At 41.7% G+C, this 24,712-nt stretch overlaps 1 protein-coding gene across 1 annotated transcript; it reads right to left on the bottom strand.

Annotated features, from left to right (window-relative positions):
- Positions 1-2,842: 2,842 nt before the first annotated feature.
- TUBGCP6 (tubulin gamma complex component 6) lies at positions 2,843-23,857 on the bottom strand. The gene is made up of 25 exons (XM_088521908.1): positions 23,100-23,857; positions 21,736-21,899; positions 20,212-20,422; positions 19,519-19,692; positions 18,318-18,439; positions 17,918-17,993; positions 16,968-17,077; positions 15,081-15,172; positions 14,835-14,974; positions 13,820-13,969; positions 13,117-13,198; positions 12,934-13,022; positions 12,620-12,735; positions 11,829-11,967; positions 11,621-11,737; positions 10,090-11,383; positions 9,534-9,589; positions 9,084-9,273; positions 8,644-8,812; positions 7,222-7,363; positions 6,180-6,374; positions 5,771-5,903; positions 5,311-5,524; positions 4,530-4,729; positions 2,843-2,959 (listed from the first exon to the last, which is right to left on the bottom strand). The coding sequence occupies exons 1-25, from the start codon at positions 23,844-23,846 to the stop codon at positions 2,868-2,870; spliced, it is 5,214 nt and encodes a 1,737-aa protein (XP_088378034.1). The 5' UTR covers positions 23,847-23,857; the 3' UTR covers positions 2,843-2,867.
- Between the last annotated feature and the right edge of the window lie 855 nt (positions 23,858-24,712).

Below are 24,712 nucleotides of genomic sequence, written 5' to 3' on the forward strand. Positions count from 1 at the left end.
AGTGGGATCCTGGCCTGCATCAGGAGTGTTGCCAGCAGGTCGAAGGATCCTCCCCTTCTACTCAGCTCTGGTCAGGCCGCACCTGGAGTACTGTGTGCAATTCTGGGCTCCCCAGTACAAGAGGGACATTGAGCTTCTAGAGAGGGGCCAGCAGCGAGGTAAAAAGATGATTAAGGGACTGGAGCATTTGCCATATGACGAAAGACTAAGCGAGCTGGGCCTGTTTAGTCTGGAGAAGAGAAGGCTGAGAAGAGATTTGATCAACATGTTCAAGTACCTGAGGGGTGATTGTAGGGAGGAGGATGGGGCCATACTCTTCTCTGTGGTGGCGGTGGCCAGTGACAGGACAGGGGTAACGGGTACAAATTGAAACACAGGATGTTCCGTCTCCATGAGAGGAAGATCTCCTTTCCTGTGAGGGTGACAGAGCCCTGGAACAGGCTGCCCAGAGAGGTTGTGGAGTCTCCTTCTCTGGAGATCTTCAAAACTCGCCCGGATGCCATCCCGAGCCACGTGCTGTAGGTGTCCCTGCTAGAGCAGGGTGGTTGGACTAGATGATCTCTACAGGTCTCTTCCAACCTCAACCATTCTGTGATTCTGTGATTAGTATTTAGCGTTCTGAAACCACTTTGTTGAGGGAACTGTTAATGGTGAAGACATCTGTAAACTTTTGAAAAAAAGAGTAGTTCCATGAAAGGATTTTTGCTTTCCAAAGAGCCTACTGTCTTACACTGTGAGCTGAAATGTCCTCTTGATTCCTCCTCTTCTCCACCTTCAAATGCAGCCTTGGGGTTAACTCACGTTGAATTGTTTTAGGTCGTCCTCAAAATATGAACTGTGGAAAAAAAGCAGAGCACTTGAGCTATTCTCTGTGTGTCTGCATTAATAATCCATCCGTCCTGGCTGCTGCCACAATAAACATCTGTGCCAAACATGGTTGCTTCCTGTGACATGCGCGGTGGCTGCTGCCGGAGGCAGGAGGACACTGGCAATGAGAGGCAGCGCCGCGTGGACAGCCGCCCCCAGCGCCAGCAGGGCTGCCTTCTCGTGGGTTGGGTGCAGGGTGTCGCTCATCCCCTCAGGAGATGGGTGGTAGAAAAACCGGTCTTAAAACAGCGCAAGACAGGCTAAGGGAACAGCTCAAAAACGAGACCTCCCTTGGCTGCTTGAAGTGAGGGGCAGCTCTGCTCCGGTATGTGCTCATACCTTAATCCCAGCAAGTTTATTCTGTCAGAAGTGTAAGAAATCAGTGCTGCAGGACAACACAAAAGCAGCGTTACTTACCTCCCCCATGGCTCCCCCTGCCTGCCTGGCCTCCTCCCCACACAGATGGCGAGCGGGGCTCATGGGGACGCAGGTGGTCCCAACGGTGGCTCTGGGAGCCCCGGGCTGGTGGCACGTGGGGGTCCTGGCCCTCCTAGGGCGCTGCAGGCAGCTCTGGCTGGAGGCACGTGGTGCCCCAGGGAGCGGCAGCGGCAGCAGCAACTGGGTCAGCCCCCTAGAGCCCAGATGTAGGACACTGCACATGAGCACCGGGAACGCTGATGGCCCCTGCGAGCAGCAGCTGCTCTGGTGCGGTGGCTGCTCCATGAGGGCAGGGCAGGAGGGTGGCCCTTCCCTGGGAGCTACACTGGGCCCTCGGGAAAGCTCCAGGTTGGTCCCTGTGCAGCTCCAGCGTGCACAGTACGAGCGGGCAGCACTTCCTCCTCCACCCTGCCCTGGCTCCTGCTCCTGCAGAGAAGTGAGTCCTGCTGCCACTGGGGTCAACCTCACAGCCCCCGTGTCCTGACTCCAAAGCTTAATTTCTACCTGCAAAAAAAATATGCAAGACTATTGACATATCACTGAAAAATGCTATACTGAATAGGCCCCAGCAGGGGCAAGATGTGGGCCATGCCTGTTCCTTTCCTTAAGTGGCCTAACTAGGCCACTTAACTAGTGGCCTAACATCTACATTTTAAAGCAACTCTGGTTTCCTAATCTCAAAATCTCCTTATTTCAAACCTGACGCCTTCAAGACAGATTGTTTTGTACAATTTTGTATCATGAAGGATACATGAAGCATCATGAAGGTCAGTGGTTTGCTCAGAATATGGGGGAAAAAAAAAAAAAAAAGGAAAGAAAAAAGAAACAGAACCAGGAAAGTTACGAACAAATTGAAACCATTGTGACGCCCCCTTGGTAACTGTATTAGTTTTACCCTAGCGATGCTATAGTTTTGGTTTGCTGTTTTACAGCATAAGCACAAAAATGCAGTGTACACCCAACCTCTTATCCTGGTTTTAGGTGATGTTTGACTATTCAAACCCTTATCTCCCAGCCAGGCCTCCTGCGGTGATGGTTTTACCATGTTCTTTCCCGGTGATTAATAGCCTTAAAATTAACTAGCATGAGCAGACTGAGACTCAAGAGCAGTTTGAAAAATCAAACACCTATTGACAAGTCTGAGCATTTCTACCTCACAGTCATCTCTCCAAAGCTTTCAAAAGTAGCTTTTACTTTATTTCACATAATAAATTTATTTCACACGTGTGTATGTACACAGAGGAAATTCACAACACTGAAGATAAGACATTTACACATTCACAGATCTACAGTTTTACACGCGCTGCCCTGTGAAGACCAGGCCCTCGTCTTTGTGGAACGACAGCAGCAGTTCTCAGCAGACCGAACAGCAGGGAGGCACCAGGGCTTTCCAAGGGCACCCCGGCACGTGCGACGGTTCAAGCTGCTTGGCAACAGATGATTTCCTCGAAGGAAGATGCCTCTTGCAGGGTGTTTGCATAAGCTTCGACACATCCTAAGCATCGGCGCTGAGCTGTTTCTCTCTTACCATGCCATCAGCGAGCCTCATGCTGGATTAGATCTCAGTTATCCTTGTAGTAGTTATTAAAATTAATTCGCAGCAGGAAGTCCTCCAAGTGGGGTTGGTATCCTCTATTTACAAGCTTTGTTACCACTGGAAGGAAAGGGAAAAAAAAAAGTTTAATTAAGGTTTAGAGACTCAAGCCAGTCATTTCTTGACAGTATCTGTGTATTTTAATTACTGTTTTTTTAAAAATCCTACTGCAGAAGTCTGAAAACGGCAGAAAGAGAAGCATGTAATTTTGCATGATGAAAGCAGTTCCGTGTCTCTTTCTAAAAAATGAAGTACTGCAAAAAAGATGCTGGATGATGTGTGCCAAGGCTCAGGGGAACTGCCTTCTCCTCACGAGGCCTGCCCTGCCTCCAGGCCGCCTTGGGGACAGGGCGTCGTGTTCACGTGGCGGCAGCTGATCCACGCTTAAATCTGCTGGCATCGAGGAAACCCAAGGGGAATCCCTGGGAAAGAAACCCTGGGAACGAGGCAAGAGCCTGCTCCGAACGGACCATGACCTTCCGCTAAGCTCCTCTCCGGGCGCCCGTGCACGACGCGGCGGCAGCGGCGAGCAGGACGTGCAGGGGAGGGAAGGTGCCCGGAGCCCCCGCGGCCACGGGGCGGCCCTGTGCTGAGGGGTCCCCCCGTGCGGAAGGGCAGCTCTGCGGACGGGACGGCGGTGCCGGCGCGGGGTGAGCGAGCACGGGCGCGGGGTGGTGCTGCACGGCCGCCCCGCGCGGGTCCTTACGGAATGGTCTAGTACGCTCTGTCCGCGAAGCACCCACAGATCTCGTAGTAAGGGCTTAGGTAGCTCCCAGAGGTGTTCTGGCTTCCTGCAGGAGTGGGGAGCAGCCACTCTAACTCATCCTGAAATATTTGTTTTTGGTCCTTTGGCACCATGTTTGGACACCCTTAAAGAATAAAAAGGGCAGCTCATTTCCTGAGGAACACAGGCTGACCAGGAGAATAGCGCAGAAAATCTACCTAAGGAAAACAGCTGCAGCTCCTTTGGATACTGGGACTTCTACATCAAAACAGGAACCACCTTTGCATTCAGGGCAATTTCAAGGCAAGTATAAATTTATTTATTTAGTTATTACTAAAAGCAAAGTCCAAAAGGGAAAAAAAAAAAAAAAAAAAAAAAAAAAAGGGCAGATCAACTTGTAATTCCTATTACAGGCTAATCTGACAGCCAGAAGAAATTTTGTCATGTTGTAAGACACAAAGAATTTGCCAAATGATCTGTGCAGGTGAAGATCACTTGCCTGGAGCAGAAGCTCTGCATGAGCTCCTACCAGTGCTAGGAGACTCTCTGAACCTTAGTCCAAAATGGGGATCAACATTTGCAAGGCTCGTAATAACAGGAATATTCAAGTAATGCAGATATATAAAAAATAGCTTTCAAGCTGCATCTATTCTTACTGCGTCCAATAATGAGTCCCAAAAGCCAATTCCATTCAAAATGAAAATGGAAGCACGTACCTAGCTAAATATCAAATATTTATTTTGGTCATTTTTCCCTTCTCATTCGCAGACTACATATAGCAGCAGAACATACCAGCTACACCCACCTCACTACAGCTATGATTGCAAACTCTCCTCAAGAACCCAGGCAGTGCGTGTTAGTCCCTGGTGCCCCCTCTCTCAGTCCCTACCCCGGGCGATTTCTCACCTTTGAAGAGGAAGTGGGAGTAGTACTTGAAGGTGTTGTAGGACTGCTGCATGAGGGCGAAGTTGGGGTGCACGGCCGTCTGCTTCGCGGCGTCAAAGCCCCACGCCTGCGAGATGAGCTGGCTGCGGAACTTCAGGATGAGGCTGAAGATGCTGTGGATGATGTTCATCACAGGAGCTGCCTTCTCTGTCAACAGGCCTCTGGCAAAAGAAAAAGCTTTAAAAAGTCAGCTGAACCATTTACTGGCTGTAAGAAGGGAAAAGGGGGGTAACCACCCTTCACACTGCAGCCAACTGCGATGGCGATTTCCCAAAAGGTGCCCAGTCTAACACAGCAATGCTAAGAAAACTGACTCTAAGAAGCTGGGTTTTCTTTGTTGTATGTGATTTCTACAATGGGATGACACTTAAAAGTTTCTTCAAACCTGGATGTCCTTTCATCCCATCACTTTGTATCCAGACAGCAGCTTTAGATAAGTTATCCTCATTAAAACTCAAAAGAAAGGCATACAAAAGGACACATTTCTTCTTCATTACCTCTTCTGCCTTCCTCTCCCCATGTCCTTTTGGCTTGTACTACTTAAGAACAAACTGAACAGCTTCAGCTGCTCTGCTCTTCTTCCCAATCCCTCCCTTCCACACACACCTGCTTTCACAGGCACAGACTACCCCACAGGAGAGGCAGAATTCAGTTTTGCACAAAGATATTAGGCCAAAGGACCGGGAAAGCAGCCACTCCGCTGACTTCAGTATGTGGAGCAAAACCAAGAGTGCCACTTTACCTGAAGATTGCCTTGTTCAGGTATTCAGCGTGTGTCCTGTGGATTTCTTCCAGGTTGCCCACAGAAGACAGTTTGTTTCCAAATTCACACCACGTAACGTGAAGAATCTGATTAGCAATGTAACCTTGAATAACTTTCACAAAATGCTGCATTTCATGTTTATACAGCTGGAGCTGCCGGAACTGAACGGAATTTGATGCACGACTCACTAGAGCTGGAAATAAAACCAGAAACACACCATCGTCAGCAGCCACTGAGACTGTCTGCAATCAGAATTTTTAAGGGAATGAAGGTTTCTGTAACTAGCACCTGCTTAAAATGCTGAAGAAGTGTCTTTAATCAAATGTGGGTTTTGAAGCTTCACATGGCTGCTTTAAATGCTATCGTTATAACCAGTTCTCTAGCAGGGGGTGCTAAAAGCTTTTTCAAGTGTGCTCTCTAGTTCACTTATAATTCTTACCAGTGCGTTTTAAGTGAAACCAAACGTCCTTGAGAGTCCACACCATGTGCTTCAGTTGGAGCAAGAAAGAGAAGATCTTGTTGTATTTATTCATGCAGCTCTCGGTAATGACGATATTCAGAGGCCAGTCAACCTACAAGAAATAGCTGTGCTGAACGTTCTACATTCTCCTGTGAGAGGTTATTATTCTAGAATACTTCAGATAAAAGCATTTTATGGACATATTAAAAAATGTATGTTAATACAGTTTAATAATTCCAGGATAAGTAAATCCTATAAACTTAATTACACAGTTCTTGGACTCCCATTTTAAAAGGTATTCCGTTATTAAGAACACATTCTCTCTACTGTGGTACCCAAGAATCAGAGCATAATTGCAAGACTATTACTTTTCTACCTACTTTCTTACCTTGTATCTTAGCTCTAAGCAACTCAGAGCATCAGGTGCATTGGGCTTGAACACCTCTGGAAGGTACTTCAGTGCAAAAGAAAGATTAGAAGCGAGCTTGGTGTCACCATGAAGACTGTACTGCAAGGCTTTATTCAGGATGGAGTTGAGAACCAGGGGATTCAGCAGCTCACCAGGTGTTTGTCCTGATCCAAGCTGCCCCCAAAAATGAAGAAGAAAGCAAGCTAATTACACAGCATTAATCTAATGGTGTTGACTTTTGAGTGCAGGTGAATGGGATGGTAAAATGGGATGGTAAAGTGGTACCTATTCTTTTTTGCCCACCATTCTCACTCCTGGCCTGGGCAGCAGTTTCTACCTCTGCAGGAGGGATGCCCAAAGAGCACACGATGAAACTTCCCAACTTACTGTTCAGAGTCTCCAGTTTGCTGTGGCTCAGGATCTGTTCCCTGTTCTACAGGGAACACAGCTTTGAAGCTCTGGTGGAGCAGAAAGCCAAGGACAAAACACCAGCCGCAAGAAAAGCCACCTTGCCAGAGGCCCAGCATCCCTCGAGGTGCCCTCCTGACTGCAGGATGCCCCACGGGAGAAGGGGCATTTCACAGCACGAGCCGCTGGCCACGGGCTCTTCCACTTGTGCTGCAGGCTGAGGGGAAGGGACAGGGCAATGGAGCAGGAGCCCTGGGAGCATCATCTCCCAGGAAAGGACGAAATGCCCTTGCACAGCTGGTGATGTGGCAAAATTAGAAGTTACCATCCTCAGTGCAACAAATCCTTGGACTCTCTTCACTGCTAGCATTGGCAATGGGAAATACTGCTCTCTTCCTCGGGAATGAGCATCCCTTCTAAGCACTTCTGAGCAAAAAGCTCCTTTGCTCCAGTCTTTACAGCCATAACAGAGTTCCTCACTACAAGATTTACTGACATGGCATAAAGCCAGGATGCTAATTCACACCATTCACTCATTTCCACTCATATTAAGCCAGATGTGTCAAGGCAGACAACCAAAAACCCCAAAGGATTAAGAAGCCACAGCAAGTACCTTCTCAAAGAGCAGGTCGCTGAGCGACTGAGCAAACTCCCCGTCTTCCATTAACAGAAAGTGTCTCAGCGCCTCAAAGTGCTTCTCTACGTTCAGTTCCACAAAGTAGTAATCGACTATTGCTTTGTTCACAAGAGACACACTAAAAATAAAAACACGGAGAAGGGATTATTCTTACAAGCCGCTCTTTCTTCCTTGTTAAAATTCAGCCATGTCTACGCCATCGGATTAACTCTCCAGCACTTACTTCTACAGCTCCAGCTATAAGAGCATCTGACTAAACGTCACAGTCACTTTGCTGAACCGGGGGCAACCTTTTTTTCAACAGCCTTCTCTCTGCCACCTCCATGAGCAGGTTAGGGAGCTCTTTTAAATCCCTGCTAAGACCAACCTGAAGGATAAAGCTCTTGTGCTAGATACTGAGAGCAGGTCTACACTATAGTTTACAGTAGAGTGTAGGTACCCAAACTAACTTTAAACTAACTTGCATACCAGGAATAGTCTAATTCTGCCAGCACACAACTCAGCCTCATTTGTTTACTCTTTTCCTTTTCTGAATATTGGCCTCTGCACACAAGACAGCTCTGGTAGCTGATTTGGCTGTTTAAAAATGAATTTGATCTTTCTACAGCGCATTAAATTTGAATTATAGCATACTGAGTAAAAAGAAACCTCAAACTTACAAGAAAGAAGATTCTAAACCAGAAAGCATTTCAACACCACTGTGATTAATGGCTTTCTTGACAGAAGCCGATCTTTTATGTAGTCTAGTATTTGTGTATTCTGATATTTACGTATTCCAATTTACCAAAGAAAATGGTTCAATGCATATATAGCTTCCCTTTTTATTCTATTTATTCCAACAATAACAAGAATAACTTCAAAATCACCTCAAAGAAGCTGCATTTCCTGCAGGATCACAAAATATGTCCTGACCAACATTTCTACATTCATGAATTTTCACATAATCAAAAGATTTTCTCTCTCATCTCCTTCCCCACACTCCCCCTCAGCCAACCTTCCATCTGCTATTTTACTTCTCATCATCAGGCTTCCCAGATAAAACCAAATATAAACCAGCATAAATAATATAAATAACATACTTTCTTTTAAAAGAACAAGGAAGCTGATGGCAACAAATCCAAATTGCTGCAAAATCCAGAAGTCTAAGAGAAAAGATTTGTCTCCAAGCCCTTATATTTCAAATAGGCCTTCACATTTTTAGTTTACACATAAAAGTTTATGTTACTGCTTATAATGTAAATCTGAGCTTTTCAATTAGTACGGGAGCATCCACTGGCCCACTCCTGGAAACAGAGAGAAAATTTACAGGAACAGATCTGTGCACAAATCTTGTCTCAGAAAAGAACTAATAGCACTGAACAAACTGCTAAATAATGAATATTTCTAGCTGATACTCACTGGGATACAAGGGGAGCGGTAATGGAGCGTTTCATCAGCACGGGCAGAGAGAGGAGCTCACTCAGCTGAACAGCCGTCTCGTCCGTGGCAGACTGAACCGTAGGGTCCACAGGAAAAGTGTATGATCGTGGGATCACATGGTGCAGGAGATGGGACACTGGCAGTTCTGCTGAATTTAAAAATATTTAAATATCGTAAGTTATTGTACTTAAGCCATTTGGTAACCCATTTCTACAAGTATCTCCAAACCCCTCTGGAGTAGGGAATCATGTGTCAAAACGTATTTCACATGTTTATGCCTAGAAAGGGATTATTTGATTGCTACATTTTTGTAACATTAGTGATTCGCTGGTAATTTAGGTATTTCTTCTTGTGCTCAGTTTTGTTGCTCAGGTTTACCACATTTTCCTGCTGATTGCTATTCCAGGAGTTCTACTCACACATCAAATCATAACTATCTTGGTATTTTTCAATACAGTACTGGTCCGATAAGGCTTTTAAATAAGCTTGTTCTTTCTTCCATGTATCCTCTCCCTCTTCCTCCTTCTTAACCTTGGCAGCATTAGCTTCAGAAACCAAAGCTGCTTGAGGCACTGTGTCTTGGGGAACTGATTTTTCAGGTTCTTCTGTCTAAAAGAAGAAGAAGAAGAAAAAAAAGCACCAATCAACCTAATGACAGCTCTTAGCTTCAATTATTCACTCTCAGTGTGGCTGAATAGCTGTTTCCATTGAAAACAACACAGCCTACTTACCCGCATTTTTCAGATCAAAAAAAATAAGATGGTGTTATAGCAATTGATAAATTAAGAGAGAAACAATTACCTTAGCTACCTGACTGCTTATCTTTTGAAGCAATGGGAAAACTTTACTACAACTATGGTGTTTCTTACCTGTAAGCTCTGTGAAGAATCCGGGGAAGAATCCTTGTTGACTCCATCTGCAATTACTGCAACTACAAATAAATTACAGACAGTGATTACTTAGAACTGCTTGCTATTGCAGTACTTACAGTTATACTACAGCAGCAGGCTTGGTTATACTACAGATCTGTCCCTGAGGCTCTCCAAAACTTCTCTGTAGAACACAGATTGTCAGGAAAATAACCACCCCAGTAATGGTGCTTCTCCATAGTCCACCTCAGTTTTGTGCCTGTCCTCCTCACTGTATTAACACTGTTAGCAGTTGGTTATTTAGACGAGAATAAGAATTTATTTTAAATTCGGAAAGCACTCTAACTCAAGACCACATTAGGCTCTGCTTTGGCAAAGTTTCAGATCAAATTTTTTTTAAATGGTGTGCTAGGATAGGAAATTAGACTAATGCAAAATTCTTGTCTGTTTTCTGTTAGAGTCTAAAAGCACATACAAGGAATTAAGTACACAGTTTGAACATAAATATTTACAGTTTCTTTCATGTGATTTTAAATGCTGAACAAATTAGTTTTACCTTCTTGCTTCCCTTCCATTATGTCTTCTTTATTGTCACCTTTGGCACTGGTGCCAGGAAAGCCTGGAACGCTGTCAGATGACTGGGACTGTGGAAAAGTCTTTTTCTCAGCTTGTGATGTTTTTACTTCCTTTCTACTTCCCTCAGCAGGAGCTAATTCTTCATTGTACAGAAGAGCCTGAACCGTGGAGCTGGAAGAGGGACCAGAAATGGCTTTGCGGTGAGGAATGGGGTCATTCTCTGCAGACGGAGCCCACTTCCCTATTTCGATGCTCGACTGGGACGCGTGGCCAAACGGGCTCCAACGAGGTTTCAGAGGCTCCATATCCGAAACCAGCTCCCCGATCCTGATGTGGGACTGGGATGCGTGCCCGTGGATGTTCCAGCGGGGCCTCGCCGAGACGACCTCCGACACGTTTTCACCAATCTTGATGTTGGCATCGGACGCATGACCGTGGATGTTCCACCGAGGCCTCGCCGGCGCCACGTCTGACACGTACTCACCGACCTTGATGCTGCCTTCTGAGGCGTGGCCATGAATATTCCACCTGGGCCGTGGGGACTCTACCTCTGAAGCATATTCCCCAATTTTAATGTGGGCTTCGGAAACGTGCCCGTGGATGTTCCAGCGGGGCCGGCGGGGCTGATCGTCACAAGTGCAGCTGCTGCTTTTCCCGTGGGAGTGTGGGCATTTCCCAGGCTCGTGAGGCACGTATTCTCCCAGCCTGATGCTGGAGTCGGATGCATGGCCATGAATGTTCCATCGAGGCCTTTTATAGTCTGCCTCAAACACGTTTTCTCCAACCCTAACGTGTCCCTGCCAGACCACAGTGGGTCTGAGGACAGTACTGAAATCATACTCGTGTTGCTGACATGATGGTGCGTCACCCTCTGCTTCAAGTGGTCCTCTCAGGAGAGGCTGATTTCTACTTCCTTGAGAAGTCTCAGAAAGATCAGAGTTAATGTTCTGAAAAGCTTCATCCAGCAGAGATCCTTCTACACTAATGGCAGCAGGTTGCTGTTCTTGTGGTTTTGATAAAAAATCTTCTATATTGACATCAACTTCGGGCAAGGAACTAGCACCTTGCAACAACGCAGAACTGCCTGCCTGCTCTGGATCCTGGAAATGGCATCCAGACCCTGCTGCTTCAGGCTGAAGATGCTGATCAGCCTCCTGTGTTGTTGGCTGTGCCATGGCCAATGCTTGGTCAGAGGAAGCAACACACTCTAGGCCAGACTCTGGTTCTTTTCTGCCAAGCCTCTCACTAGAAGGCAGAAATTTCACAGATGGCACCTAAAACAGAAGTAGTTATTACACTGTATGGTTAGTCATATAATGAAGATATTCATTACAACACAACTATTACACGAGGTTTTTACGCTTCGGTTCTTCTGACGCTCTACAAATCCTGGGACAGCTACTCCCTGTGCTGCTGCAGGGAATCTTCTGTTTCCCAAACAGCAATGAACCAATTCACTGCAGGGAAACTTGTAACAGCTACAGGAAGCTTATACAGGAAAATAAACCCACCTGTGAACGTGGATCTTTCACAGCCATGTTTGTATCTAAAGCCAGTGGACACTGTTCATATGGAATAATATCTAATTTTCTCCTGTAGTTTCCATCTGGAAGTTTTTCAAGCATTTCCTAAATGTAAAAATGACAGAACCAAAAGCTTTTAATGAACCAAATACTAAATGGTCTAGATAACATTCCTTTAAATCCTTTTAGAAGATACCTCGATTCGCTTTTGATCTTCTAACAGAAACTTGAGACGGGCTGTTTCCAACTTGTGTCGCTGGATTTTCCATAAAGCTCTCTGCTCCCTACGGGCCGCGTCATCAGAAAGTTTGCTGTAATGGTCAATTAATTCTTGCCTAAAGAAGGTAAAAATAAAACTTGACTTTTCATCTCACCTTCTGGAGAAAGAGAGCATTTTATACTTCAGAAATGAGAAGGTGATTTTTAAAACTAAAAGCCACGGAGTAGAAACAAATGGGCAAAACGAGACTGTCTTCTTAGTCAATATGTGTTTCTGTAACTATGCTAGTAGATGGCTCATTTTTCATAAGCATGCTTAGATATACCAGAAGAAAACGAGACACTTTTTTATATTACTCATGTTATATATCTAATTATCATTGCAATTCCTCTGCTTTTTCTTTCTGCTTTGACATACATTTGACCGTTTTTGCTGTGGTCTCCGTTTTTGCTGTGGTCTCCGTTTTTAACTGTAAGATTTATTTAAAGTTTTTCTTCAAACTCTGATCATAACAAAAACCAAACTGCAGTACTGCAGCAAATCAGTGGTTCCCCAATTTTTGAAGTACTGACCATGCCTAAATCATAAGATTGCTCATGGACTACCAAAAATCCTTACGTGAGTCTTTACTCACAGCACTACCTTTGTAGAGCAACATCGGGAAACTGCCTGTACCATAAATTGTAATGCAAAATAATTTTTCCTGAGGTCTCTATAATGATTATTGCGTTTCTAAGGTTTGGTAGACTAGTCATAGATACATTTACCTTGCCTTTTTTTCCAGTTCCTCTTCCAAAGCTTTCAGTCTTTTTTCCCTTTCTCTGAGTTCTCGGGCATAGCTGAAATCATCATCAATCTCCTCTTGTTTAATTGCAAGGCGGCGCTGCATAAATATTTAAAACTCTTAAAAACTAGTCTTAACACCAGCTGAGATGTACACAACTGCAAGAAGTTCTTATCTGTACCTCAAAAGCAATCCAGGAAACTTCAATACAGTAGAGCAAAATATTCTTTCAATTATTTACCTAGAAAATGCACTTAACCTTTAGAAATAAGGAAATAAATATAAATAAATAAATACCTCTTGGTCTTTTGCAAACTGCTCTTTCAACTTCTGAAACTGCTCCCGTTTCTTTGCATCCAAAGCCATTCGCTCTGATATTTGTCGATCTGCATTATAATAAAGATATCGTTCTTTCATATTAGCAAGCATGTTTAAAAAAAAAAAAAAAAAAAAAACCCAAGAAACTTCATCACAACTTACCATTAATGGCTTTTAGTACTTTACTAGCAGTTTCTCGAGCATGAACAATTAATTCTTGTTTGGCTATTTCCATTCGTAAATCCTATAAAACAAATTTTTCAATTGGCAATTTTGCTATTGCTTTAGATTTGAAAATACAGTGCTGGAATGACAGGTGCACACTTTGAAACAGCTATTAATCTACAGCCACTGTACATGTGAAGAAGTAATGCCAGCAATTAAATGGAAAGTCTATATTTTATTAGTTAAATAAATATTGAAAGTTTATTAACACCCCAGACAATACACTGAACCAAATCAGTCTGATTTATACACCAGATTGATGGCATTTGACAGACGTACGTCTGTTTATCCTGAAAGTGTTCAGACAAAACAATTTGCCAAAAAGGAGAGGTTACTAATTAGCTTGTGGTATTTGTCAAATTATAATCTAACAGAATATTTTCAAAGCTTTTCAGTGGCAGTCCAAAACTCATTAAAAATATGAAAACGCCAAAAACAGCGTGTCACCTAATTTTTTTAAAAAAAATGATGTTAAAAGCTTATTTGCTAAGATAGCAGTGCAAAACGCAATTGATATCATGAAAGTTCTGATCATGAATGCAAATTCTTTCAAAGCCATAATAAATGTGAAAAAATGAGTATTTAAGAAAAGAAATCCCAACAATGAGATTTTTATCCTTTTATTCTTTTCCTCACTTGCCTTTTCCTCTTTGCTTATTGAACTGTATCGGGCAATTCTTTCCATTCGACCTACGTACACCGCACAATCTCTCTCTATTTCTTTCAGCTCCTCCAGGGAAAAAATAACCGAAATCCGGGGAACGGGAATGTCTGACCAACATATGTAATGCTGAAAAATAATTAGAAATTTCCATTTAAATACATTTTTAATTGCAAAGTGTTAAAATATGTTATCCACGAGATACTGTCCTAGTGACTGACAAAGATGCTGTTTCATAATGGTACTGACGAATTATGCTGCTTTATACAGAGCCCAGCACTATGGACACACGTGACCAACAGACTGAGAACACTTAGAGGAGCAGCCACTGGAGAGCTGGCCAGGAGGACATCCCACGTGAGACAGTGGGCTCCTGCACGGAGGGGATGCTCAGCTCTGACAAGACTGGGCACCTCAGACCTTACAAAGAAACAGAATTCAAGTCACTTGGCAAAGAGTGCCCACAGATTCAAGAACAACCTCTATGGTTGCTTCACTGTTGGAGATATATAGAGGGGAGACATTAAGTAATTTAATATGTTCTTCTTCTCAGAAAGACTTGTTCCACAAAATAGGAATTAAGGGCTTTCAGAAACAAAGTGGTAGACACAGATGAAATAAGAGAGTTATGCAAAACTGAATTAAGACTTGGTACTTAAATACAAAAAGAACAGTATGAGTTGTGCGAAGAATGGAGGGTACTTGTTTGGAAGCATAAAACATTCTTGCTTTCAATGCAACAGAAAATCAGAAGTCTAGAACATAACATGCGATAGCACAAATTTGATGCTATCAAAATTTTATATTTATGCAGTGAGGTATAAGGGAGTAGATAATCAGCTCACAAATAAATATCTGAGACTAAATAATTATCATACATGAATCAACACTGTACTTATGCAATACCACTTATTAATAAAAGATCAGATTTGCTAAAGGCCTTAAGAGTCATGAGTTTCTCAACATAGTAAGAAAGAACCAAACCAACACCTACCCTAGGACAACACAGTTTCAGTAAGTTTATGGTTTTCCCACATATGTACACATCATTAGCAATATGTTTAAGAAATACAGGGACACAATCTTCTACTTCTTTTGAAATCAAAACGTAGCCATGAGTCCAGTAATGTTTATCTGCACATCAGACAAAAGGACAAACATAGAAAATTTTAAGTAAAGCAGCACAGATTGCATAAATTCAAAATGCACCAGATTCAAAATCTGAATGTCCGTACTGTACCTCTGAAACAAAGATAATCCTCATTCACCTGGATCATGAATTCGCCATAAACATCCCTGAATACACCACTGTACACCCAATCATAGATAAATCTTAAAAAAAAAAAAATATTGAAAAAAAAATCAATCCTCTTGCAATAAATTTGAAAATGTAAGTACATAATCATAACAAGGACATTCTTTACAATATCAAAGCAAATATTAACTAGGTTAAGAATGAGCAATTAAGTGCTGCTGCACTAATATTAAAATATACATGAGATTGTATCTGTGTTTTCTTTCTCAAAAGAAATTTCCTTTTTATCACACATTTCAGTGAAAAATATTTAAGACCAAACAGCATTGCCTGGATTAAAACAATCTTCATAACTGCGCATTACTAAGTACATATTAAAAAGTCTCTAGCAATCTACTCAGACACATCAGAAGAACAGAGAAAGAAAAGCAGGACGGATTTATTTTCAAGTCAAATAACTTTAGCAAGGAGAAACAGGAAAGAGTATAAAACAAATACCCAAACACTTTTCCTTGGAACTAGAGAAATTTTTTTATGTATGTGCAGAAAATGAGAACTACTATTTTAGAACATTTGTCCATGCTTTTTCAGATTTCCCTTCTGTGATAAAAGGCTTCTGAATAAAATAAATACGAAACCTTAAATTAAAAAAGCTCAAGATCACCTTCAATCTAATACTTTGCTTTCCTTTTAGCTGCAATACCAGCAACTAGTTGCTGGTTTGTTGAGCATGCTAAAAATGAGATGTTAAGCACAGAAACCATAGTTCAACCATGAGTTTACGTAAAAAGTTAAGACCTTTTTACATGTTAAAACTCACGCTTCTATGAACTGTATGAGCAAAACCAACTTCTGTTAGTTTACATATTTCAGGTTAACAAATAAGGGGGCTAACTTTTCTTTACCTGCCTTCTTCTATGGCAGCCCACACTGCTTATGTGACTGACGTTTTGACTGTGATCTGCAACAGATTTAGGGGTCAGGCCCATAAATACTACGTATGAGAAAGTGGACTTTTATATTTTTGGCTTTGTAGTGATGCCTTGACATCCTGTCCTTGCTACTTAAGAAATAAAACTACAAGTTGTAAACTACAGGACAGGAGCTATCATGAGATATTGTGATCTTCAGGGAAAATGAAGAAATCTGAAATTAATTTATCCGAAGAAGAGTTTAAACAGAAGGAAGAAAAAACAAGGGAGGGTGACTATGGGAGGAATATTCAATTTAGAACATCTTTTTTTTTTCCTTTTAATAACATTATGTCTAATAAATATCACTGTACACTGATAATCGTCTACACATACTCTCTATACATAATCTCTATACATACTTATTAAAAAAAACCCTATCTCTTCAGAAGTATACAAACTTAACAACTCCTAAACTGAAGAGTATTGACTAACAAAACTGTTGAAATACAAGGAAATCCGTTTCCTAGTTCTACTTAATTCTGCCTACTTAATGAATAACAAATTTATTTCACTTTATTTTTGTTTACTGAAAAGCCCACATAGAAAAGACACATAGAAAATGACCATGAACTTTTCTGGTTTGTGCAACAAGAGAAAGATTTTGCCTGTGTCAGGGTTATACTAGAAGCAACGGTATGTGAGAAGAAAAATTAAAAAGTTTTTTGAGTCTTAGATTTCAGTGAGAATTTTTAGGGCTAAACATACACAGAGCCTTTATGTTGTTGATGGATTGGGAAAGTGGGGGAAAGAAGGAAAGCAGTAAAACATGTGTTTGGAGACACAGCTTACATCCCCTCTGAAAATGCCAAAAGACATTGTCAAATTAACAGTTACTCACCAGATTACTAATTCAAAACTGTTCCTAAACACAATTATTTAGGGAAGAAAATACACACACCTTGTGTATGGTTCACAGCTGGTTTTTAACAAAGACAGAAGAACTGGGTAATGCTCATTGCTACAGTTGTTGAGAGCCTCTTTGTACAGATACGAAAGCAATTTCACACCCTGAAAGAAATAAAGACTATTCTAATGTAAGACAATAAATTCCACTATAACACTGGGTTCCTAGAAAGAAAGATTCCTAAACACACACACTTACATCTCTTTCACTACACAGAGGGGACAGGATTGCTCTCACGATATCTGCAGCTAAGACCAGTTTAATCTGAGCTAGTTACCCTAAGATCACTTTACGGTCACTGGAGAGGAACAGGCATATTTAGAAGTGGATTCATTTGACTTGCTACAGACTCTCTTTTAGATGAGAAGACATATGCTCCATGGCCTATTCTGAGTCCTTTGTTTACTTCAGGAATTGAAATTTAAATTACTGGATAAAATTCCAAAGTTTAAAGTATCTGGAGAAAGGATCACTGCATTCTAGATGTAGGTCTCACAGGTCATTTTATACCCACTTTAGCATGAGAGGTAAAAGATCAACTTATCCTGTCTCCAAAACAACCCTTCTAATCCAAAGGTAAATGAAGATTTCTCTGTCTCTTCTATGCAACAACACTATTTATAAATGCTCTGATTTTTCTGGGTTGTGACTTTAAACACTTTCATATTTGCAAAGGCACATACAGAAGCCAAATCCAAAAAAGAGCAAGTACCATCCCTTGAAATTGTTCTTTTTCATTTCACACTGCACCTATAAATTTCAAAGCATTTCAATACTAGCTCCGTGGTATTTTTACTCAAGTCAAGCAATATTTATTTCTGGATTTTTTCTGTAACAAAGTGAGATCAGCACTAAATAATTTATACAAAATCCTACCTAATTGATTTGAAGCATTTTAATATTCTATCCCAAGATAAACATAAAAACATGAAATGAATTATCACCGTAGGAAATGAAGTACCAGCTCCACCACTGATGGCCAGTGTCGTCGTTCCTATGCCACAAAGTTCAGCCAAGTACCTGAAACACAGGAGTACTGAACATATGTAGTTACATCTTTCACTCAGAAGTCTCTGGGTTCTCAGCAATGTTGTTTGTTATTGAGTATCATGCAACAAGCATACAGTATTTTGAAATACATATTACAAAAGAAATGTAGGCTTACCTAATTTAAAAGGTTTTATGTGCTTTTCCTATACCCTTCTTGGACATAAATCTTTCCATTAAAATACAGGAAAAATGCTGAAGACTGTGTAATAACATCTTATATTTTTCACACACATGAAGAAAGAGATTGCATTTCTCTTCATTGAATAGCTTAAATATTTAATATGATTTTCTTACCTCAACTGACGACCCAATTTTCTGAAGAGAAAGGTGATTGTTAGAAGACTTAGAGTAGGAGGTGTTGACAAAACACAGGCTCGGTAATACTGAAGATACTTTCTCAACCCACTTGTGAATGCCTAATATCAATAGAAATAACGACGAAGTCTGTTAAAGGTTAAAGCTGTTAATAGCCTACCTAAGCCTCACATCAATTACATCCCCAGGAAAACAAACCCTTTTCCAAAAAGAGAAAAGAAAAAAAAGGTGTCCAAAGTAAGGGCGAAATACACTCACCATGACATCCAAGTAGGCTGGGAGTCATGCAGCTGGCTCCTCCAAACCCTTTCTACATGCAGTGCACAGAGACTATATATTCTGGCACAACACAATAGAGTGTCTTGATTCAATTGGTTCAGGTTCTTTGCATTGCCATTTTGAGAAGCTATTCACTTTTTAACAGTTGTGAGATCGGTCCAGGAAAACCTTATCTGCATGTACTTTGGGTTTTGAAAAAACAAATCTCTAAATATCCAACCTTTGCTAGCAAGACAGAGACTTTCTTTTCTCCTTTTGAAGTACATATATATAATTTCTGTTAGCATTACCATAAATAAAATATTCAGAAGAAAGGCATTTTTGCAGCTGATCTTCACTGAATTCTATGTGAATGCACCCAATAATACACAATGAAAATAGGGCTCATTGTATTTCACAGGTGACTGTTAAGAGAAAAATTTATACTTAAGAAACAACTATGAAGGGTGAAGAAGTAATTAAAGCTATTGAACATCATGATTCTCTATTTCATTTTTTAAGCTCTAAAAATAACATACATATTTTAAAATATACATTTATGTATACAGATTCTGTATTTGTGCATTGTATTGTATAAACTATAAGTTATTGTATTTGAATGTACAAACATGTAACATTTAGAAATGCTATTCCTCTAGTTTTCAAGAGGATAGGAATAAATAAATCAAACTTCAGGTAATGAAGCTCTTTCATCTCTTTTTTCAGCACCTGTGAGCCCAAGATACACACAGCTCCAGTTTACACAGGGCTTCACTGCAGAGCTTCAGCAAATATAAATACTTATCCTGAAAATACACTGCAGTTCTGCAGAGTTCTGCAGCCTACCTGAAATCAGAGTTACCCTCTCTATCTAAAATAAACAGGTCACTCAAAAATAAGTGATTTAAGAAGACTGCATTACCTGAAATACAAGCCCTTTGTTATATGAAGAATCTAAGACTGGCTGAAGAGAGAAACGACTCAGTCGTGTGTAGTAGGTCCCATACTCTGCCACTTCTGAGAGCAGATTGTGCATCGCCTCTGGTGAGGTTCCAGATACATAAACCCCCTCCTTTATCACGAATGTTTGCGCAGCCTAAAATGACATAGGGGGAAAAAAGGCAACTTCAAATATTTCACCGACGTATTCGGATTTAAAACAGCAGATGTTTATATACAGCAATATTAACAGACAAACCTGAAGAGTACTTCAGGCTCTCTGGTTACTGAGGCTCTACAGCTAGGATGGTAAGTTAAGCATATTAAATTTCAGTGAAATCTGGGAGTGTCAATGATATTTTCAAACACACAGAATAAGACTATCCAATGCTTTAATGAAAACCTACTGCAAAACTATTCACATTTCTATCTTCAAGAATTCTCAAACCAATTTTCACTTAGAGCAGTACAAGCATCCGTTGCCAATTACACTACAGTAACACCTCTACTGCCATACACCAATATCGCCTTACTACACTATGGCCACATTTAGCCTTTTAACAATATCAAAAATAATTGTTAAGATCTCAAAAAAAGCAAGTTTAATCCTCCTAAAGAAACCCCTACGAAGCTTAGATATAACTAGGAACTACATAGCAACTAGCATCTTCCATACCTGATTGAGTGAAAATGTGGCAGATACCACACCAATGAGGACATTTAACACATCCTTAACCAGTTCAGGCTCTTTCATTAGCACAAGCTGTGGAAACTGAAGCACAGTATTACTAAATAGCTGCAATTCCCCTTCTCGGAGTCTGTAAAACTTGTCAAAAGCTTCTCTCCCAGCTTCAGTAAGGTATGGTTCCTCTTTTTTACCAGGTGGGCTGCATTGGAATAAACACAACATTAAAAGAGGATTATATGAAAAGAAGGAAACATAACTCCTAAAAAAAAGCAAATAGCTTTTTCTGATTTTTACACAGTCAGTAATACGCACTGTCCACAAAAAAATGCTACCAGTATCATGCTACGTTATCAAAAGAATGTGCATCCAGCCCATACAACTGTAACCGTAAGTCAGTACAGTGAAGAAACTTCTAGATAATTTGAGTATCCATTCAGAGATAGAAATCTTGATGGAGAGTTACCAAGCTTCTCTGGTGGCTTTCTCTGCTGGAGTTTTCACACTAGTAAAATGAGGGCAATAGAAACTACATTTCCAGGGTCATTGTAATATTAGTATTTTAATACTTCAAAAATAGATATGCTCAAAATCCTATTATGATTTATATTAACACCTTTCAAGTTCTTCCCAGTGAGGATAACTATTCCCTTCAAAGCACACTCTCCTGCCACTGCTTCCAAAAATTATGAATTCGAGCAGCATCCACTCCATCAAAGCTGTCAGACATATGAGCTTTCTTTAAATCTGAGACTTATAGACTAAACGCATTAAGAAATACTGCCTTGTACCATGAGCAAAGCTAGACAGAACTACAGCGGATCTGGAGAAATCAGATACAGAAATGAGCTTCTGAGGCTTGGAACTGAAAACAAACAAACAAACAAAAAATACATGATACTGCAACAGATACATTACTAGGCTATTAAAAAAATACAGAAAATATAAAGAGGAAGATTTCTCTGAGTACCACCGTCTAGATGTATCTTCTCTTAAATAGCTAAAAGAACTGCAAGTCTAGTAATAGTATAAAGAAACCATCTATGAAGTTTCTGCCTTCGTCACAGATGCAGAAAACAAGAATACAATACTGAACTATAGTTTTAAATCTTTCAGTACAACTACCATATTCTCTTTGGAAACTGAAATTATCTAACTATTTTAGATTGAAAGGAATTGCATACTCCACAAGAAGCCTGACTGATGAAAAAAGAGCCCATTTCACAGAGGCAGCAGGTGTTCCATTATTCCCTTTGCTCTTTTTCTGACAAAGATGATTTTTTAATCTGCTCCTATGAAAAAGTTAGCTGCAGTCTTAACATCTAGTTTGGAGAAGCTGCAGCACCTTTATTTCCTCTCTCAATTCAGTATACAGCAGTATCCTGAATTCTGTGTGTTAAATTTGCACCTTTCTGTATTTACACCACAGTCTCCCAGAACGGAGACAAAATGCACCCTCACACACATATATGATGATGATGTATAGCAAGTTTTCCAGCAGCACCAGACACGTACTATCCAATCCTCTCCCAGCACCTCCGCTTGCTGGGTCCGTACGTAAGCACCGCGTCCCACAGGTCTATGTCCGGCGTCACGCTGGGCTCCGACTGAGAATCCGGAGTCAGGTTGGATGCTGACTGGAATCCCTCGTCTTCTGACTGGTCTATGCTTTGAGGAACCTGCCAAAAGAGTTCATACACAAAATCATATATTAATATAGACATTTATGCTAAAAAAAGAATACGTCTTGCTATCATTTGTGACGCAGTATTTTAATCTGTTCTTCCCTTTCATATTAAGCTTATTTTGTAAGTACTCTTTCATTCGTTACATCTGCAGGTACAAATGACTGTATATAAAACAACAATCATCATCAAAATAATACATTTGGCTGGTATTAAAATTGAAACTTACTCCTTCTGCAAACATACCAACTGACTGAGAATCTCACCTCTGGGCATACAACAACATGCAACACTCCAGTAAAATAATACTGCTCAGAATTTCTTTTCAACAAATTCTTATTGATTTCAGGACAATGCTTATTGAAAAGGGTTATGCCTCTCCTCACTTACAATTTACTTTGCTGTGCATACGTTAAATGGCATCAGGGTTATCTTTTTTAATGCGTCTGCCTTCAGGTTTCTATTAAGACAACAAATAATGGGAATTGCAAAGCAATCCATATATTAATGGAAATAACAAAACTGAGATTAAAAGTACAGAAACATGAAAAAAATCTTCCCTGAAAGGAGGAAAAAACCCCAAATCTGCTATCTAGAATGAGAATATAATATAGCAAGCATAGCAAAAAATAAATAAAATGGATAGCAAAAGGGGAAAAAAAGAAGCAGTAGAAATTGTACACTCTGGAAATGCATGAGGACAGTGGGAAATATAAAGGTTAATGAAAAATAACAACTGAAACAACTGGTTTAACACAGCAAACTCAGGAAACACAAGTAAGGCAGTGTAATCTGCATAGCAGAGCACACACTCAGACAGGAATGCTTATGCAATCAGACTGAACGGTAACAAACAAGAATGGAAAGATGCTCAATACATAAAGCAGGCAAAAATGTAAGCAAAGGGAAGCATGAACACATACAGCTGATGGCTTAACTTCAAATGGCCTCTGGTCGACTACATCTTTGGCACATTGCTACAGATGACACCAAGATTTTTGCCATCTCTGTACCTGGAAAGCCTATCTGCCTGTCAATAAAGGCCAGAATCCCTGTTCCAGCTTAAATTCAAGCACTGGCATGTTTGTATCACAAAAATGCACACAAAAGAGAGTACGTATATTTAAACGGAGTTTCAAAAGGGCATATTAGAAGCACGAGTTTGCTTTGAGCCCAAACCAAACGATACCATACTTTAATTGCAAGTCCAGACAAATCTGCGCTGTCGGGCACGGGCGGCAGGTCCAGCTTGATGTCCATATCGTAGGTTCTGCTGTGGACCAGGGCTCCGAAGAGCGAGACCCGCGTTTCCTTCTCAAACCTGTCACCAGCGGGACAGCTCTGCGAGAAGAGCCCCATGGCAGGGAGGCCCGTTCCAGGCGCAGCCTCCATGATCTGCAGCGTCTTCTGGATAGTGTCGCTGAACTGACACTCTTCGTTTGTGATGAGAGATTGAATGTCAGCTTCGAACACACTCACGTCGTAATAATCATAACCCTGGTACTTGACATTTCTCCCAACGTATTTGTTGTTTAGAAAATAGTCCTTCTTTTGCGGTACAAGCTGAGGAGGGCCTGTTCCGGCAAGCTGCACGAGGAGATCCAAGATGGAATTGATTTCAGTGAACGGTAAGGAATCAGCAGCCTCCAGCTCTTCCACGAGGCTTTCCAGCCTATCTGCTTGGGCACCTAGACCGCCCACTCTCAAGTTGAAGGACAGCATCAAAATCTTGTTTTTCACCGGGAGCCGGGCAACATTGGAGTGCAGCCTGCGAGCCTCATCTTGGAAGAGGTTCATGAAGAGGGCGTTGTAGGCGACTCTCTTCAGGTTTTGCTTAGCCCTCCGCTTGCAAACCCTCCGCCGGCCCAGGTGCACCTTCCAGGGCAGGACGGCCAGGTGCGCCTCGCACAGCTCCCCGAACAGCTGCGTAATGCTCTCCATGTCCACCGCGCTGCAGCTTTACGCCTGAAGACGTGGAAAACAGCAGGGGAAGGAGGAGAAAACTTGCGGCTGCCCGTGCGCGGGCGCGCTCCACACCAGCCCGGAGGACGCGGCCGCCCTCCCACCCCGCAGCTCCGCGGCCGCGCAGCGGCACCTCCCGGCCCCGGGCAGCCGCCCCCGGGCAGCCCCCGTCGCTCCGCGGCCGCCCGCGCTCCTCGCCTCAGCCCGGCTCCCAGCGCGGCGCCCGGCAGCCCGTGTCGCCTCGCGCCGCGTCACGGCGACGAGACGAGGAGCGGCCGCGTTCCCGCCCCTCGGCGCCGCCCGCCATCTTACCCACCCTGACGGGGATCTGCGCGCCGCGCTCCGCTGCACTGGAAATAGCTTAAATAAATATATATTTAGCTGTTTAATACCGATATAACACTATATACATATATATACACACACTATATATATATATATATAATTGCAACGTCGTATTAGATAATGAAGATGCTAGTGCCGTTGAAGACACTAACCGCGTTTATTGTACCTGCTGCGGCTGGGCGCAAAAAAAAAAAAAAAAAAAAAAAACTAACTGCAGGCGATTTTCTGTCATTTTGCAAAGTAATTTTACTTCAAGTATTTACAGTTCTTGTCCCTTAGATCGCATCTCGGAGAAAAATATGTATCAAAACCACCTAGTTGTATGATAGGCAAACTCGCTCTAGGAAGGTATAGCTCTGGGAAAGGTGGTAAAACTGTGAGAAGAGAATGACTTTGTGAAAATGCTTTCTCCTAGAAAAAGCCTTTTTTTTTTTTTTTATTTTCCTCCCAGGGAAGAGAAAGGATGAGAGAAGAGTAAACCTCAATAAATGCTCTCGTTT

The sequence above is a fragment of the Tinamus guttatus genome, unplaced genomic scaffold (genome assembly GCF_059628265.1).
Source record: "Tinamus guttatus ecotype Peru unplaced genomic scaffold, ASM5962826v1 Tinamus_guttatus_pri_ptg000138l, whole genome shotgun sequence".
Taxonomy (NCBI): Eukaryota; Metazoa; Chordata; class Aves; order Tinamiformes; family Tinamidae; genus Tinamus; species Tinamus guttatus.

What these genes read in the sequence shown, in the direction of transcription:
- TUBGCP6 (XM_088521908.1), bottom strand. Translation starts at nt 23,846, where the DNA reads ATGGAGAGCATTACGCAGCTGTTCGGGGAGCTGTGCGAGGCGCACCTG. An exon ending in AGTTTGCAAAAGACCAAGAG is followed by an intron (nt 12,736 to 12,933) that starts GTATTTATTTAT and finishes ATATTTATGCAG; the next exon opens with CGCCGCCTTGCAATTAAACA. An exon ending in CTCCCACTTCCTCTTCAAAG is followed by an intron (nt 2,960 to 4,529) that starts GTGAGAAATCGC and finishes CTTTCCTTCCAG; the next exon opens with TGGTAACAAAGCTTGTAAAT.